Here is a 19,675-nt window from a genome sequence, read left to right as displayed (position 1 = left end):
CACCATTATGATAGTCACCATAACACCAACCACCTGTAGAGCCATAACTATCATCACCATCATTACTAGCCACTAACAACAACTATTACTATCACAAGTTCACCACCACCACTACAAACTATCTCTACCATCACTAGTAAGTGTAAGTGTTTTATTTTCTTAAAATCAAATAATAATTTTATTTTATTAATTCTTTTTTAATATTTAATTAATTTTTACTTGGATTGTATATTTATTATGTACATATAAATAATGTAAGTTCAGATGCTGAAAAACAAACAATCCTAATTAAACGGTGTTCAGATCCAGAAACATCTTAATCATTCAAATGTGCAATCATATTCAGAAGTTTAAATCTTAACGAGAACAAATGAAGCCTAAAATGAATAGGAAAGGAGATTGGGGATCTCCATGTCTCAAGCCCTTTTCAGAGTGAACCCCCCCACCTCCACCCTCCATAGTTTTAATGCAAAAATCTATTCATTTAAGCCATTTGTCCCCAAACCCCATCTGCCTTGAGATACTCTTAAAGGAATCCCTAGTTTACATGATCATAGTTTTTTCCAAGACAAGTTTGCACATGATGCCTACTTCCTCACCTCTCATTCTGGTATCCACACATTCTGTTGTTATTAAAGCATTCATAATCTGCCTGCCTTTTAGGAATACCATCTAATGCTTGTTCACCAATTTACTTATCACTTGTTTCATTCTTTCCGCTAGCACTTTGGCAATGATTTTGTAAATTCCACTAATGAGACTTCTAGGTCCGAAATCCCTCAAGAAGAACACACATTTTTTTAGGGATTAGAGCCACATATGCAGCCAAATCCCTAATGCATCTAGCGAGCCTATCTCACATACTATTTGCATCTCCACTACACCCCAACCCCCCACCCGTCCGCCACCAACTTCTCCCTCATTTCCTGGGAACTGGCCATAGACAAGCAACCCCATTTGATCCTTGGCTGGTCATCCACAAACCTCTTCTTCATTTTCCTCTTGATCTCTAAATCCAACACCAAGAGCTTATTGCCTCCCCTCCTAATCCAGCAGCTCAACAGATCTGATGTATGTTCTGGCATTGTCCAGTTCATGCTTGTGATGTTGAGAAACAAGTTCCGAATTTGATCAGTAAATTTAAACTTACAATGCAGGAAGAGATGGTTATTTGTTTCCCCTGTCAAGTTGCACAAAAAAAACCCAGGGACCAGCTGTCTGCCTTTCTTTTGTAGAACTTCTTCAGTTAAACATGCTCTCTTTATCACTAACCAGGTGAAACACTTTACTTTTGTAGGAATGTCAATCTTCCAAAAGTAATTCCAATTATATTTTGGGGCCCCTGTCATCCCCTGTAGTCCTTTTTGTAAGCATTGTTGACTGAGAAGACTCCATCCTTACTATGTTTCCACAGGATATTGGCTGTTGCTGTTGCAGTTATAATCATTCCAGCTAGTTTTCCCAGTAGCGCTGCCACCCTCTCCACCTCCCAATCATTAAGTAGTCTTCTTAAAGATATGTCCCATCCCTGTTCTGTCCAACAATCACTCACTCTAGCATCAGGGTTCTCACAGATTAGAAACAAATCTGGAAAAGGTTCTCTAAGAGAGGTAAGGTCTATCCAGCCATCTTTCCAAAATTTATTTTTGTTTCCATTACCCACCTTAATATACATATTTCCTTCCATTTGTGACCATAGGTTCCTGATTGTCCTCCATACCCCACACCCATATGGTTCAGAGGTGATTTTTGTACACCAGGGGTTTAGTTCTCCATATTTTGCTACTATAACCTCCTTCCAGAGAGCTGCATCTTCCTCAGTGTATCTCCACAGCCATTTCATCAAAAGGCTTTCATTTTGTAGCCTCAAATTTCTGATCCCTAAAACCCCTCTTTCTTTGCTAAGAAGTACATTCTTCCAGTTGACTAAGTTATAACCCTTTCAGTCCTTATTGCTTTTCCATAGGAAGTTCCTTCTAAGCTTGTCTAGTTTTTTCACCACCTTAGCTGGGAATGGAAACAAGGACATCACATAGGTTGGCAAAGAGTCCAGAACAGAGTTTATGAGGATCAATCTACCCCCTAGGGATAGGTATTGTGCCTTCCATCTAGCAAATTTCTTTTTCGTTTTAAAAAGGGATACATTGATCTATGTAAACTTTTAAAAGAAAGATCTAAATGTTCCTTTTTCTCACTAACTAAAAAAAAAACACTACTCTTACACACAGTGAAAGTAATATCATAAAAGTGAGAGAGGAAACAAAAGGAGAACATTGGTCATGCCTCGTTCATATAAAAAATATTAATCAAATTAAAAAGGGATACATTGATCTATGTGAACTTTTAAGAGAAAGATTTAAATGTTTCCTTTTCTGACTAACTTAAAAAAACACACTACTCTTACACACAATAAAAGTAATATCATTAAAGTGAGAGAGAAAACAAAAGGAGAACATACTACGAGCCACATAAAAATGAGAGTGCAGGAACTCTATGGAATTAGATACTATCTTAAAAGTGACTACATAAAGATTTGCTATCAAGTTCAGTTCAACTTTTGGTTAAAAGCAAGGCAGGAAACTATTCTTAAATTTTCTAGATGAGAGTGCAGGAATTATATGGAATTGGATACTATCTTAGAAGTGACTACATAAATTTGAACCAAGGAATGGCCTGAGAAAAAATCAGAACACAAGAGAAGCATTCAAAATGCAAGGATATGTCACGATTCTGGAAAACAAACTGTAGGCGGTTAGTCATGCAAGGAGATGTCACGATTCTGGAAAACAAATTGTAGGCGGTTAGTCTTTTGTTTCTCGGTGTGGCTTTCAGACTTCAAAAGCAGTTATTCCTTCCTAGAAATGTTTCCTTTGTTCCCTTTCTTGTAGTCACTACTTGTCCACTTGCCTTACATGACTTCTTCTTTTTTATGAGGTCACTTGCCTTACATGACTATTGTTTCCACTGGCACTTCTCTCTGAGTGAACATTATATTGTATCAAAAGCTACATTGGTCATCTAAGTTGCTTGGACTCTCCAAAAAATTTGCCGCACCCTTGTCGGATCCTCCAAAAATGCACTACATACACCCGATGACATTTTTGAAGAGTCCAAGCAACATAGTTGGTCATGCCTTGTTCATACAAAATGTTGAGTCAGTTGAAAAGGTACAGCAATGATCAATGGGAACTTCTAAAAAGAAAGATCTGAATGTTTTCCTTTTTAATAGACTAAAAACACTCTACTCTTCCACGCCTAGCGGAAATAAAACAATAAAAGTGTAGAGAAAACAGAAGGAGAACTACTACGAGCTACATGAAAGTGAGATTGAAAAAAGTCGAAACTTTTTATCAATCAGATGGTAAAGATTTTACTAGCAAGTTCAGTTCATTTTTTTGGCGAAAGAACCAAGGCAAGAAACTATTATTAAGGTGTCTAAATGAGAGAGGAGGAATCCTATGGAATTGGATACTATCTTAAAAGTGATAACATAGATTTGAAATCAAGGTATGGCCGGAGAAAAATTCAAGACATAAGAGAAACATTCAAAATGAAGATGCCACGATGCTGGAAAACAAACTGCAGGCTATTAACCTACCTTTATGGAGTGATAGAAGGGATTTCCCACGTCCATTTCTTGAGCTAGATGGTAATCGCATCCTAATGTCTTTCCAGAGCTTCTTATACTCCTCTTCATTGTAGGGCGTCCTCATTAAATTCAAAACCTCCTTCCTGTACCTAGAATCTATGATTGTTGCATCCAGCTTGATACACAAAATTAGCAGCCAATGGTTACAAGAATTATCATGGTGAACGAAAACTAAGAGGTAACATAAAATAAAAGAGGGACCAAAAGAACCAGTGAAAGTAGCAGAAGAATTGAAATCATACATTCAGGCAATGTTCCACTGAAGGTACAAAGGGGTTAGAGCTACTGCCCCAGCCTACCTCTGAACCTACATTCTCAAGGATTTCTACTTCACTTTGGGATTCTGTCTCCTTAAGAGCTTCATAAACAAAACAACAATTATTACCAAATGAAGATTTGAGACAATGATATCTTCATACACAATTTTTTGGACGATTCGAATAACTTACAATCAGAATCATCTCTAGGTTCAATTTTTACTTCCGCATCCATGAATTTGCTATCATTCTGAATCTTCTGCTCCTTACCAGGTATAATGTTCACATCAATTATGTGCTTCCAGTTATCTACATCTCTATCCTTGTTTCCTCGCTTCTTACTCAAAACCCCATCATTCATCTTCTGTCTCTTACCATGTACAATCATCACATCAAATCTATGATCCTGTTATCTAAGTTCCTATCCTCGTTTCCTCGCCTCTTACTCAAAATGCCATCTTTCAACTGCTGCTCCTTACCAGGTACAATCTTCACATCAACTCTGTGCTTCCTATCATCTAAATCCGTATCCTCGTTTCCTCGCTTCTTACTTAAAATCCCATCTTCCATCCTACTCTTTCTGGCATTAGTCTTTAGAGCTTTTGAACTCCTCAATTCGTATTTTGCCCTTACATTGTCCAGACTATTTTCACCTCCATGAATCTCCAACTCCCTATCCTTATTCCCTCGCTTCTTACACAGAGTACCAACTTTCATCTTCTGCTTCTCAACAATGGAGACACTCCTATTCTCTCTCGCATTAGCCTTTAGACCTTTTGAACTCTCCCCCAATTTGTATTTTTCCCTAACATTATCCTGATCCTTTTCAACTCCATGGATCTCCAACTCCCTATCTTTCTCATACTTGATGAACACATGCAATCCATTCAGATCATTAACTTTAGAAACATATGATGCTCCATCTAGCTTGGTCTTAGCCAAAAAATTCATATAAAGCGGGTCAGCTTCAACATCAGTACTAGGGTTATGCCTATAACCACCATAGGCAGATCTACCTTTCTCTATAGATAACAACAAGGCTTTATAATTTTCATCCACATGAACACATCCTTCCAATGCGCTACCAAGCTCATGATACCTGTCCCTATCTAGACAAGGACACAATTCCTGCTTACCAACTTTCTCCATATAATCAAACTCAATTTCCAAACAACAACCAACCTAAACTATTACTCCGTAGGTTTCCTATGACGTTTTTTAGTTTGGGTACACCCCTTGAGAAAATTACTCTTAGAAATTAAGAAGAAAAATCATCTGAACCGAGCGACCTAAAGTAGATGTTACCCAAATCTGGAAATTCTGCAATAGTCAGAATCTTGGAAGCAAACAGTTATCAGAATCGGAAAACCTAGACGGAATGAGGTCTTAATCACCACGCAACAAACTGAAAAAAGGTCAGAATTAAGTGCAAACAGTGTTGATCTACACAGAACTGAGGGGTGACCCTGAGATTCTTGGTTTGATGGATTGTTAAGATAGATCATTGATTGCTCTTTTTAAAGAATGTCATTTTTGTTTACAATTCTTCATAAGGTATGCACAACTCTTATTTCCTTTTTCTTTGCTATCGCTTAAACCAAGAAGCCAAGTGAGACAAATAGAATCTACTAACGGGGTTCCTTCTCTTCCATAGCATACTATAACTCCAAAAGCGGACCTAGAAAACTTAATTGAGTCACTTAAAAGGCCATTGAAAACAAGTATATTTTAAATGCCCAAAATGCCCCTACAAGCCAAACACCCAATCTAAATTATAATTTATCTCATATCTCTATACTGTGAAATCACCCTTGTTAAAAAAATATGTAGCTTGGTTCTAGGATGTCAGTTTACTAACGCTAAATTGGTACCCAAGATGTGGATGTAGAGGGTAATAAGTAGTTGACGCAAATAATGGGTTGCCTACACTGAAGCGCAACAAAGTGAGGAGAATCACCCTCCATGAACTTTTATGTGCCATAGGCCTTTTAAGTGCGCCTTAAATGAGCCTTTGACAACACTGATTTGAATGAGACACTGTTTTGATTATCGATGAGTCGATGACCTTCAACATATTTGGCAAGTAAGTCTTTTGTTTCTCTGTGTGGCTTTCAGAATTTAGATTTCAAAAGCAGTTATTTCTTCCTAGAAATGTTTCTTTGTTCCCTTTCTTGGAGTCACAACTTGTCCACTTACCTCACATGACTTCTTCTTTTTGATGAGGTCACTTGCCTTACATGACTATTGTTTCCACTAACACTTCTATGTGAGTACACATTATATTGTATCAAAAGTTACATTGGTCATGCCTTGTTCATACAAAATGTTGAGACAATTGAAAAGATACAACAATGATAGATGGGAACTTTTAAAAAGAAAGATCTGAATGTTTCCCTTTTTAATTGACGCCTAGTGGAAATAAAACAATAAAAGTGTAGAGAAACAAAAGGAAAACATACTCAACTATGAGCTACATGAAAGTGAGATATAAAAAAAAAGTCAAAACTTATTATCAATCAGAAGTAAAGATTTGCTAGCTAGTTCAGTTCATTTTCTGGCAAAAGAAAAAGGCAAGAAATTATTATTAAGTTGTCAAAATGGGAAAGGAGGAATCCTATGGAACTGGGTACTATCTTAAAAGTGAGAACATAAATTTGAAATCAAGGTATGGCCTGAGAAAAATTCAAAACAGAAGAGAAACATTCAAAATGCAAAGAGATGCCACGAAAGGGAAAACAAACCGCAGGTTATTAACCTACCTTTATAGAGTGATAGAAGGGATTTCCCACGTCCATTTCTTGAGCGGGACAGTAATCGCCTCCTTATGTCTTTCCAGAGCTTCTTATACTCCTCTTCATTGTAGGGTGTCATCAATAAATTCAAAACCTCCTTCCTGTACCAAGAATCTATGATTGTCGCATCCAGCTTGATACACAAAATTAGCAGCCAATGGTTACAAGGATTATCATGGTGAACGAAAACTAAGAGGTAACATAAAATAAAAGAGGGACCAAAAGAACCAGTGAAAGTAGCAGAAGAATTGAAATCATACATTCAGGCAGTGTTCCACTAAAGGTACAAAGAGGTTAGAGCTACTGCCCCTGCCTACCCCTGCACCTATATTCTCAAGGATTTCTACTTCACTTTTGAATATTGCCTCCTTCATAGCTTCATAAACAAAACAACAATTATTACCAAATGAAGATTTGAAACAATGATATCTGCATACACAAAATTTTTTGAACGAATCAAATAACTTACAATCAGAATCTTCTTTAGGTTCAATTTTTACTTCCGCATCCATGAATTTGCTATCGTTCTGAATCTTCTGCTCCTTACCAGTATATGTTCACATCAATTATGTGCTTCCAGTTATCTAAATCCCTACCCTCGTTTCCTTGCTTCTTACTCAAAATCCCATGATTCATCTTCTGCCTCTTACCATGTACAATCATCACATCAATTCTAATTTCTATGATTCCTGTTATCTAAGTTCCCATCCTCATTTCTCGCCTCTTACTCAAAATGCCATCTTTCATTTGCTTCTCCTTTCCAGGTACAATATTCACATCAATTTGGTGCTTCCTGTTATCTAAATCCCTATCCTCATTTCGTCGCCTCTTACTCAAAATCCCATCTTTCATCTTCTGCTCCTTAACAGGTGCAATCTCCACATCAATTCTTTGTTTCCTATTGTCTAAATCCCTATCCTCATCTCCTTGCTTCTTACTTAAAATCCCATCTTCCATCCTATCTCTTTCTCGCATTAGTCTTTAGAGCTTTTGAACTCCTCCCCAATTCATATTTTTCCTTAACAGTATCCTGACGTCTAGGGTTATCCCTATCACCACCATAGGCAACTCCACCCTTCTCTATAAATAACAACAAGCTTTTATAATCTTCATCCACATGAACACATCTTTCCAATGCACTACAAAGGTCATGATATATGTCCTTGTCTTGACAAGGACACAATTTCTCCATACCAACTTTCCCCATATGATCAAAAACTCAAACTTCCACTAAACAACTAACCCAAACTATTACTCCCTACAGTCTCTAGGTTTCCTATTAAGCATTAGTTTTAGCTTGGACACGAGAAAATTTCCACTAAACAACTAACCCAAACTCTTTAAAATCAAGAACAAAAAAATCACCAAATTGAAGTAATCTGAGAAGTAGACAAACTCAACGGACCAGAGCAAAATCGAAGAAGAGTGTAAAATGCAGCCTAGATAGTTTAATTGAATTTAATTGTGTTTTTTTTTTCAACAGAAGGATGTCCATGTATAAACTTCAAATGGAAAACTACAGATTCAAGAATGGCACAACTGATTCTGAAATAAGAATTAAGCACCCAAATGAAAAGGAAATTGCATTGTCCATGTAACTTGGAGCTGTCATATCTTAAATGAAGCTATTCTGAAGTATCCACTACTTTTTCTCGTTAGTCTTCTTCTTGAGTGACCCACATAGTGCTGCTTTCGTTTTCATCCAATCCTTCATTCAAGCAGCACTCCTCATGAAAGAACAAGTTTCGTTGTAGTTAGTATCTCCTACAAGTACTTGTTTTAATGCAGATACGTGTTTCTTTTCGGGAGTTGGAGCACTGCCTTCATTCTTCACTGTTTCTTTCTTCTGATAGTCGTCCAACACTGGAAGCTTTTTACTGAAATGAACATTATTCTGCTCCTCTACAGAAAAATCTTGGGAATTACTTTTATCCGTGCTGTTAGATTTGTGTGCTGTTCCAGTCTTTCCCATCACTGGCAACTCTGGTTTTGGAAGACTTAGACCAGGCAAAATTTGCGAAATGCTGAAAGAATTACTGGTGGCATCACGAAGCAATTCTTTCCATGAAGTGTTGGCTGATAGAGGATATTCTCCATATCAAGATTTGATTTTGATCCCTTAAGATCTTAAAGATAATTGTTGTAATCTAGAATATCTTTTTCTTCTTTTTAGTAAAATATATGATTTTATAGAATCCCAGATTTCATGGGATCTAGGTGATTCTGTTCCACAATCTCTTATGTATATAAAGCCTTGTATATGACATAGAAAGATATGAATAAAATTATTCAACTATCTTATTCCACATGGTATCAAAGTTTTAGGCTTATTCCTTGCTAGTTTTATTCATCTGTCTTGAAATATTCTTTTATTTTTTTTTAATCTTTATCTGCCCAAAGATTGAAACCATCCAAGAACCATGCCAGAAAATGTGACTGCTGCAACTATTCTAGCCTCTGTAACTGTTTCTGCAACTGTAGAGAATAACTCTACAGTTTCATCTGGTGATCTGCAAAACATTCAAGCCTCTTATCGGTTGAATGGAAAAAATTACCTTAAATAGGCTCAACTGGTTTGTACCTTTTTAAAGGGTAAAGGGAAAATACGACACCTTCTTGGTATAGGACCATCTAAAGAAGACCCCACGTTTGATGCATGGGATGAACATGATGCAATGGTGATGTCTTGGTTATGGAACTCTATGCTTCCAGAAATCAGCGATAGCGTTATGTTTCTGAGCACCGCTAAGGAAATTTGGGATACAGTGAAGGAGACGTACTCTAAAGTACATGATGCTGCCAGGATCTATGAAATAAAAATAAAACTTTCTACAGCAAAACAGGGAGCTTGACCTGTCACTGAATATTCTAACTTTTTATAGGGGTTATGGCAAGAAATGGATCATTATCAATGCATTCAAATGAGTTGTAAAGATGATGTTGTAGTTCTGAAAAGATTTATTGAAAAAGAAAGGATTTATGATTTTCTTGCAGGACTAAATGCATAATTTGATTCCGTGAAAGTGCAAATCTTAGGAATAAAAGATCTTCCATCATTGAATGAGACAATGGCCATAATACGGACAGAATAAGGACGGAGGAGTGTTATGCTTGAAACTCAAATTAATGAAGGATCAGCTCTTGTAGCAAAAGGGACAAGTTCAAAAGAATCTGAAGTTTCACAATTGGAGAGCATCATCAAGCCCACGGGTTCATACAAACCGCCATTCAATTGGGACAATCTTTATTGCACCTATTGCAAAAAATATCGGCACACCCGAGAGAGATGCTGGAGACTGGTAGACCTCCAAACAGAAACAATAGTGATGGAAAGCAGGCACATTTAGCAAGCAACCCTGAGGCTGATGAAACAAATCCACACTCTACTTCAGCAGGTAGTTGTTCATTGGCCTTCACAGGTATTTCTTGCTCTTTTGTTACTAACGTCTCAGACAAACTTTCTCCAGTATGGGTGGTTAATTCCGGGGCAACTAATCATATGACCAGTTCCTCTCATCTCTTCATATCATATTCTCCTTCTCCTAGCTATAACAAATAACTATAGCTGATGGTTCAGTTATTACTGTAGCTGGGCAAGGAGACATACCACTGGGAAAATCCTTGATACTTAAAGATGTCCTTCATGTCCCAAAGTTATATGCAAATCTCATTTCTATCCAGAAACTCACCAAAGATTACAAATGCCAAGTAACTTTCACTACAAGAAACTGAACTTCTAACGACCACTTGTTTACGAGAGGAAATATATCCCATCGTTATATGTGTACTTATAGCGTCTGGGCTTTTATTTGGTTGTTAAATTAACTTTTAAGACAATGAATAGTGGCAGAAGTGACATCTGATGTCAAAAGAGCACCATATCCGGTGGTTAAAACCATATTTTTTCTTTTAAGGAAAATTATAATCATATAATAAACATTGTTTTAATTTTTATAGAAAATTTTTCACAAAAAATTCCCACTATAACTATTTCCTCTGTAACTTCCCACCCATCAGTTTTAGCTATTTCTCTCGGTTTGCTCGATAGATCTAGGGCTTTAACGATGAGCCTTTTGAACCCTGAGATTTCGCCGACTGTGCTCAAGTCCATATCAAACTCAACTACTTCACAGGTATCATCTATTTTTTTTAAAATCTAATTATCTGTTTTTTTGCTAATTTGTAAGGGACGATGTTGATTGTATTATTTTTCTCTGTTATTGCGGTCCGCGATTTATAGTTTTGGTAAGTTGTTTTGATGTGGCTTTGTGCTTTGTTCATACTTGTTTCTGTGCATGATTACAAAAGTTAACAATGGGGATTTAATACTTGAGTGCATGAGCTTTTGGATAATAGATCGTTTAGCCTTTTTAGTTTTTACCTTGTTCAGCTTATTGTTTTGATGTGTTGTTTGTGCACTTATATGAGATCTGGTGTTTGTTTGAGGACCTGTATTTATGTTAATTGTTTAGTGTTAAATTTAGAGAATCTTATGAATCCTAATTTAACTAGAAGTTTAATTGTTCAGTCTCGGAAGGAGATGCTCATTGGTATCACATCCTTATATTGCTCTATCAGTTTGAATGAAGCTTATTGGTATCACATCCTTGAAAGACATTTGTATACGTACAGTGGCCCACTACATACCCAACAATCAAAATTTATGAGTTACCAATAATTCAAATTAATTATCTTGTTAATATTATATGTTCCAAATGGGAATCAAATCTGAATCAAAGAGGGTAGCAAAGTTTAAGCAAGTTTCATTTCTATCGTTGGACCAAAAGACTACTTTGTTAATGAATTTCCAACAAATATTTCTTATATATTTAATAGATCTCTCAATATAAATACAAGATTTGTATGAAAATTAATGAGTTCCCGAAAATCCTCTCCCATCACCCTAGATCTGCCCTTGGTCCACTATATTCTTCAATATAAAGTAAAATCTTACTAACACAACAAGTGTTATTTGAGTTAGGTATCTATGGATTATGGGTCATTTGATCTTTCTATATAATCTTGATGAGTAATTTTCATTTTTATGAGTTAGTTTTTGGGGTTAAGTTAGAGTGCCATATATTCTTGTTATAGAAGAAGATCCACTTTTTGAGCATATGAGATTATTAAGAGAAAGTACAGGGGAAGGGGTGAATTGTATATTTTTTAAATTATTAGTCGACTACACAGTTATAGACTAATAGTCAACTAAATCTGTAATTAAGCAAAATTGAATAAGTTGCAGATTTACAAAGTGCAGGAAATGTGTAATGAGTACATGATATATTTATACTAGTTTAAAACTAATGTGATTGCTAGTACTTGCTAGGGTAGGATGATTGCCAATTGTCTCTGATTTTTTCTCTGATGCATTTATGATAGCCCTGAGGCAAATTCAACGAGATAATTCAACCAGTTCAACTCCAAAGTCACGCTATGATTCCTTGTTGCAATAGGTTTTGCAGTTTTTCTTGCTTGTTCATGTTTGATGCATATGATTTTACTCATCTTTGGAATGTTTTTGTTCCAAGTTTGGTCATTTTATGATTACGCTGGAGTTACAAGTGGCAATTATCAACTTTTTTTTCTAATTATCAACTTTTTTAAATCTGAAACTGTGGATATTCTATGATGCATTTTCGTATAGAGTGGAATGGTATAATATTTAGTTAAAGGGTTACTTGTGACTTCAATTCCCTATTGGTGTTGCCCATATAAATTAGATTTGCATTAAATCAAGAGAAAGACTCTGGCAAATGATAGAATGCTGTAAACTATAATACTCTCCATATTATTGATGTGGAACTTATTGATGTTTAAGTTATCACTTATGTAACTATCCAGAAAGGAAAACACAAATTGATGTCAGCTTCATCTTGGTATTTCATCAGAGTATTTATGGTGTGACATATCTATTGTGTGGGGTACTGTTATAGAGGATTTATATAGGCAACTTGAACTAGTTTGTAGCATGATTGTCCAGTTGACATTTCTTTCGTGTCTTATATATGTTCTTGTATTTTTTAGGCAGTCTTTGATTCAAACTAGATAGACCTTTTTAAACAATCTCACCACTTTAAAAAGTTAGCATATAAGTACAACATTAGCAAGCATATTGGCTCCTGGCATCCTTTGTTGTGATTGATATATCTAAAAGAGGGGAGATAAAATTTATGTTCATTTCTAAAAAAAATGTAATTGTTTGTCATGCTTTGATTATGTTATATATTTTTTCTTGTAGGGACATTAAGTTGTTAAAGAAAAGGAAAGCAGAGAGAACAAGCTGGGAATGCAAATGTTAAATCACCAGTCAGGAAACATATTGCGACAAAGTTTCACGCAAGTATTTTTTCTATTCTTACATTTTTTTGTTTTCTGTTTATGCCTATGCTAGAGAAATTTCATACTAGCATTTACTCCACCAACTGAATCTGAAGTTATTCTATTTCAATTTTAATGTTATAATGCTTTCATTGATCAATAAGGAAAAGGTAGAAAGCAGAAAAATCTTACAGTTCAGGTTAGATAATTAAGTACATATATCAAGTTAACTCACCTTTTTGGGAAAAATGGCTCAAGTTAACTTGTCTTTTCTCGGAATTCAAACCCTAGAGCATATTAGCCTCTGAAGTGAATATTAATCTAATGCACATATGGATGTCAATTAGCCAATTAGTGACACTTTCGTGTTACCATCTTAGTGTTTAATTTCACATTTTTGACAGGTTGTGTGATTACTACATAAGAGAGATGTATAGAGTCTTCTCTTAGTGCATATGTATAGTTAGTGGTTTTGTAATCTGGTAGTTCAATTACAAAATCATGTATATAATACAAATGTGTGAAGAGAGCTTTATAGATTTCTAATAATTGGTGACACTATGAACTTCTAAGAATGGTTCCTCCCGATTAATATGTTTCTTCACTTCTCTAAAATCTCATAGTAAATTATGATCTTTAGTCCCCTCTTTTCCTAGCAAATTAGTTACCGCATACAAATTATTGCTTATTACTTGTTTCATTCACTCAAGCAGAGGGATAAATTTCTTTCAAAAAATATAATGTTCTCTTTTTTATTTGTGAGTTCTTTTAAATTTCTTGGGTAAAATTTATTAGTCATTATTTTACTTGGATTGCCAAAAAATTTATATTATTTGTGTACTTTAATTTGTTATAGCAGATCTTATTTTGGAAGTTATCTATTACATGATGTTTGGTTACTTATTTCTATTTCTTAATAGTAGTTTTTTTGTTAAACTGATATAAGCTTTTTCTTTTCTTAGATTAAGAAATTGAAGTCGGAAGAATCCTTCCTTGAAGGAAGTGCAAGCAAGTTCAAGGGCAAGAGATTTTATGTTTTGAAAGAGATAGTTTAAAGATCATGTGTTATGCACATATACTGAAATTATAATTTGTTGTCTTTGTAGGAGTTGATAAAATTAATGTCATATAATTTGAATGTGTGCAAATTCTTTTTGGGAAAATGCATAAGTACCCCCCCAGCCTATACCCGAAATTCCAGAGACACACCTAACCTTTACTAAGGTCCTATTACCCCCTGAACATATTTTATATGTAATATTCTACCCCTTTTTGGCCGGGGTGGCACTATCAGGTGGGCCCAGCGCATGTTGACATTTTTTTCAAGGATAGTGCCACGTAGGCCAAAAAGGGGTAGAATATTATAGATAAATTAAGTTCGGGGGGTAATAGGACCTTAGTAAAGGTTAGGTGTGTCTCTGGGATTTTGGGCATAGGTTGGGGGGTACTTATGCATTTTCCCAATTCTTTTTTATCAATGTGATGCTTTATTTCTTTGTATGAACAATGAAAATTTGGAATGCATACTGAATATCATTTTGTATGTGAATGAGTATGAACGTATATGAAACAACAATTACTAGCCAAAAAATATTTTTAAATTGAAAATATTGTTGATAGTAAAAATTCATATGGAGAAGGGAATTTCGATAACGAAAGAAATTTTGGCCGCTAAAAGTACTTATAACGACTAAAATTTGTTGTTTTAATAGAACGTTTTAACGACCAAATGACCATCATCGAAGGGGAATTTGGTCGTTGTAAGTACATGTAACGACCGGATTAATAGTTGTCGTTAAATGATATCTAACGACCGGATATATTATCCGGTCGTTAACCTTTAACGACGAAGCTTTTAACGACCAGTGACGACCAATTTTTCTCCAGTCGTTATAGACCTTTAGCAACTGGATTTGGACTTTTAACGACCAAATTTCCTTTCGCTAAACGTCATTTTTCTTGTAGTGTTTCTTTGTAATGACCCTCTTGGTCATTTCTGTGTCTTGCTTCTGTGTGTCGTTTAGAGCGTTTCTATAGCGACCCCCATTTATGACTTGCTGGGACTGACAGTTCGGTCACCTGGTCGTTCGTTTGGTCTTGGTGCGAGTTTTTGTGTTTTGGAGCTTATGAACCTTGAACGATCATTTTCGATCAAAAGTTCAAGAAGATGACATCGGAATCCAATTCTGACGATTCCATCAACTTAGGAAGGGTCATTTTAGGCTAGTAGCATGGTTGTCATGACTCCCGAGGTTTTCAGTGTGAGTCGGTGCGATTAGGCGTTTTAACTTTAAGTTTAAGCCTAAGTTTGACTTTGGTCAACATTCTGAGTAAACGCGCTCGGATGAGAATTCCGTCAGCGTGGTTAGCTCTGGAATATCGATTTTGGTCTAGATTGACCCTTCTTTTGTGTCTGGAGGTTTTCGATATCTTTCCGAGCCCTTTTGTGGGTTTTGACTTAAAAGGGCTTTTGGAAGTGGGACCCACTTTTTATCGAAATGACCTCTGATGGAAATTTCGACTGCGCCGTTGAGTCTGGAATGTCGAATTTGGTATGGTTGCATATCTCGTTTGCGTGCACGGGGTTCCGAACGAGTTCGGAGCACCCCGTCGATGTTTTTAGTTCTTGGGAAATTGCAGATTTTCTGCAATAAATGCAGAAAAACCAGCAAAAATTCCAAAACTTCAAACCCTCATCTCTCTCTCATCTCTCAACCGATTTGGGTGATTCAAAAGGCTAAGTTGTGAGATTTTTCGAGGACAACGTGTTGGTGAGCTCGGATAGTGATTTGGAGTCCCCGTTTGAGGTAATTTTCATAAAATACCTGCTGCCTCACCCTTTTTGTGAGCTTGATTTTGGGAATTTTTGAGACTTGATATTTCAGTCATTCTACGTCCGATTTCAGTGATTTTTGAGGCTATCTTGAGTGGTTTTTCGAGGAGAACATTGTGGTGTTGTCAGATTTTACTGTAGATCGCCTGTCTTTGGTAAATACGCTGAATTAGCTGCTGTCCCATTTCTAATTTTTGAGAAAATTTGGGTTTTAGTTGCATGTTGATATTGTGTTGTTCCCGAGCCCCGAATTGTGTCCCATTTTGGGACATGAGCTGGGGGAACTGGTTAGGACCCACTTTTGGGGTTAATTTCGGAATTTCCTGCGCGGGTCCCACGATTCCCGTTTTGACTCCAAAATTGACCCGTCTCCGTTTGTTGTGATTTTGGTGTCTAAACGATCGTATTAACGTTGTGACTCTATTTTTGATAGCGGGGCAGCGTTTCGAGACCGTTCGAAAAGGGAAAGCTCTGAAGGAGTGATTTTGGAGCACGTGTGATCGGCGTACAGGTAGGCTACGGTTTCCCTCTCTTAGATTGAACTTGAGAGTGTGAATGCATGTTGATTAGTTGGGATTTGGGTTGGTAGTTATTGAATCACGTTTAGGTGTTTAGAAATCATGTTTTCGGCCTATTTCGGGAATTGTCGGGTAACTGTGAGCATGTTTTGTGTTATTAATGGACCCTCCTCGCTATGTGGAGTACTTGCATGCTTAATTATTGTTTATTTGAAGCATTTGGGCCTTAGTTTAGGTTTGACTATGGCTTGCCTTAGAAATACATGATTCGGATCCGATAGGCCTTAGTTTTACCCCGACGTCGCTCGGCTGGCTTAGATCCCTGTAGACTAGTGTAGCAGACTTGAGTCTGATAGATTGGGCCTTAGCTAGGCGATACGCTTGCTCCAACTTTACTTATCCTTATTTTTCCCCGATGTTACGGCTTCATGAGTTACGTCGGCGACACTAATTCTACTTCGCGATTTGAATTGGATTTTCGATTTGGTTCCAAGGACTTACATTGATTGGCTAAGTATGAACGGCGTTCCACGGACATTTATGAGTGTGGATCGATTAGGACTCTTTCAGCAGCTACATTGGCACCTTTATAGAGCATCCGGTTTAAGGTCCGGCCTCTATTGCCCAGATACTTATATAGAGCATCCGGTTTAAGGTCCGACCTCTATTGCCCAGATATTTATATAGAGCATCCGGTTAGAGTTCCGGCCTCAGATATTTGATACTTGTGATTGGTTACTTGGGTACTTCTGCTGAGCATCCGGTTCGAGGTCCGGCCTCCGTACTGTCAGATTCTACTAATTAGGGTTGAGGTTCTGGTTTGATGTTCTTCGTTCTTGGGTTCTTTTATGCAATTCTCTTTAGTTATAGTTATTCTGTATACTCATCGGGCTTATGGGGGTCCATTCAGGTTTTTATTTAATTTGCGCACGAGTGTACCTTCTGGGCTTATGGGGGTCCAGTTAGGTGTAGTTAGCTTATAGATTACTTTAGTTAATTCTTTGTACACTCGTGTGCATTCAATTGTTACTTAGATTTTCGCTCTTGACCCTCGGTTTGTATTATTCCTTCTTTTCATATTGCCTTTACTTTTCAAGTTCAGTCGGCCTATGATGCCTACTGGGTACCTGTTGTTTTGGTACTCATGCTACGCTCTGCATCTATTTCATAATGCAGGTCCGGGCACTAGTAGCCAGCGTTGATCGAGCTTGGAGCAGACTGATCCGGAGACGGGAGTGAGCACACGACGTTTTGTACTATTTCAGTCTCCATCTGTATATATAGACTTGTCTTTTACCTTTCGAGACAGTCCAATCTCTGTTGTCTACTTTTGGGACTTGTACTCATTTTGTTAATAGCTCTGTACTAGTGACTTCCAGGTTCTGGGAGGGATCTTTATTTGTATATATGTTTTTGGTTTGCTTCCGCCTGTTTATATTGTTATTTGCCTACTCTTGTTTAGTTTCTACCCTCAAACCCATTACTTGTTGTTTCGGGTCACGGGTTGACTTAGCTACTGGTGGGTTATAGTAGGTGCCATCATGACTTGAGAAATCGGATCGTGACATTCTTCCCTTCATATTGCTTATTTCAGAAACAGAACACGAAGGAGATGATTGGGCGTGCTAGTGAGAAAAAAGGTCTTTATTGCCTGGATGTCCACAATGGTGGAGATACAACTAAGAATTCCTTATCTAGTTCATTCTTGTCTGAATCTGTTATGTCCAATAAAGAAAAAGTATGGCTTTATCATCGTCGGTTAGGTCATCCTTCCTTTTATGTAATCAAAATGATGTTTCCATCTTTGTTCAAAGATTTGATTGTTGAGTCTTTTCATTGTGATGATTGTGAAATTGCAAAACACAAACGGGTTTTCTATCCAATTAGTCACAAAAGAAGTCAAACTCCATTTTCTCTTATTCATAGTGATATTTGGGGACCCTCTCCCATTCTTAATATTTCTGGTGCTAGACGGTTTGTGTCATTCATTGATGATTGTACAAGAGTAACGTGCATCTATTTGCTAAAGCAAAAATCAGATGTTAGTCGAATTCTTCCCACCTTTTTTAATCTGATCAAAACCCAATATGATGTGCCTATTAAACGATTCTGATCTGATAATGCCAAAGACTACTTCAATCAAACCCTCTCTGTTTTCTTCCAAAAAGAGGGAATTATTCATGAATCTTTGTGTCAATACTCCTCAACAAAATGGGATAGCAGAGAGAAGAAACGGTCTGTTACTTGACATTACTAGATCACTATTGTTTTATAAAAGGGTGGCAAAACAGTATTGGGGGGAAGCTTTCCTAACTATTGCACATCTTAGTAACAAAATGCCATCAAGAATTCTGAACTTTAAAGTCTGCTTGATACTCTTAGGAATTTCTTTCCGAATTTTGAAATTTCCAATAAATTGATTCCTAGAATCTTCGGGAGTGTTGCCTATGTTCATATTCATTCTCAAAAAAGAGGCAAATTAGACCCACATGCTCTTATATAAGTGTATTTTCATAGGATATTCTCCTACTCAAAAAGGTTACAAGTGTTATCAACCATCATCAAAGAAATTCTTTGTTTCAGCTGATGTTACATTTGATGAGAGTGAATCCTTTTTTGGTCATTCTTACAATCAGGGGGAGTCATTGAAGGGAGAGGGACCTCTAGACTTGTCACTATTTGATTTTTCTATTTCTGGTCGTGCCAAATCCTTGCCTGAGTCAACATTTCTTCGGTCACCTGAGTCTCTAAATCCAAATGAACTCATTGAGTCTCCTAATCTGGATATAGATAATGGAATTCTAGAAAATAATCTACCATTGCAGGTTTATTCCAGAAGAAAGAGGCTAACTGATCAAACTACTCAACTGCAATCATCTCCTAAGGTTACTGCTCCTAGTACCCATCCTGCACCTATTGAACCATCAAAAACACCAAACCAAACTGATCATGAAGAACCTAACCAACCTAATGATCTTGACCTTCCCATTGCCCTCAGAAAAGGAGCCAGAACTTGCACACAGCACCCTTTGAGCCTTTTCGTGACATGTCAAAATCAATCCCCAAAACATAAAACTTTTCTCTCTGACCTCCACACAATTCATATCCCCAAAAATTTGTCTGAAGCATTAGGAAACAAAGAGTGGGAGAAAGCTATGAAGGTTGAACATCCCTAGAGGAGCCGTATGAGACGGAAGCTCCACGTACAGTTTTGAAGCCAAGCCTTTCCAGCAATGAGCCGATCACGGTTTCCAGTTGACTTTATCTCAGGTGACAGGGGCAGGAGAACACTTCACAAAATGCGC

General features: G+C 36.9%; 1 protein-coding gene across 7 annotated transcripts in view; it reads right to left on the bottom strand.

Moving 5' to 3' along the window:
• The window catches only part of LOC125834094 (uncharacterized), a 68,294-nt gene that overhangs the window by 23,436 nt on the left and 25,183 nt on the right, over positions 1 to 19,675 (bottom strand). The window contains exons 2-3 of one of the 7 annotated variants that reach the window (XM_049513276.1): positions 3,892 to 4,007; positions 3,739 to 3,764 (exon numbers count right to left, since the gene is read on the bottom strand). The exons of 4 other annotated variants lie outside the window; for them this stretch is intronic. In XM_049513276.1, coding sequence (XP_049369233.1) covers positions 3,739 to 3,764; positions 3,892 to 4,007 — 142 coding nt within the window. The remainder of the gene's footprint in view (positions 1 to 3,738; positions 3,765 to 3,891; positions 4,008 to 19,675) is intronic. 2 more of the 7 variants (XM_049513272.1, XM_049513271.1) reach the window with 2 other exon arrangements.

Source organism: Solanum verrucosum, unplaced genomic scaffold (genome assembly GCF_900185275.1).
Source record: "Solanum verrucosum unplaced genomic scaffold, falcon-dt-bn FXZP01000108.1, whole genome shotgun sequence".
NCBI lineage: Eukaryota > Viridiplantae > Streptophyta > Magnoliopsida > Solanales > Solanaceae > Solanum > Solanum verrucosum.
Note: the sequence above shows the minus strand (reverse complement) of the source record. Positions and strands in the feature narration are given on the sequence as shown.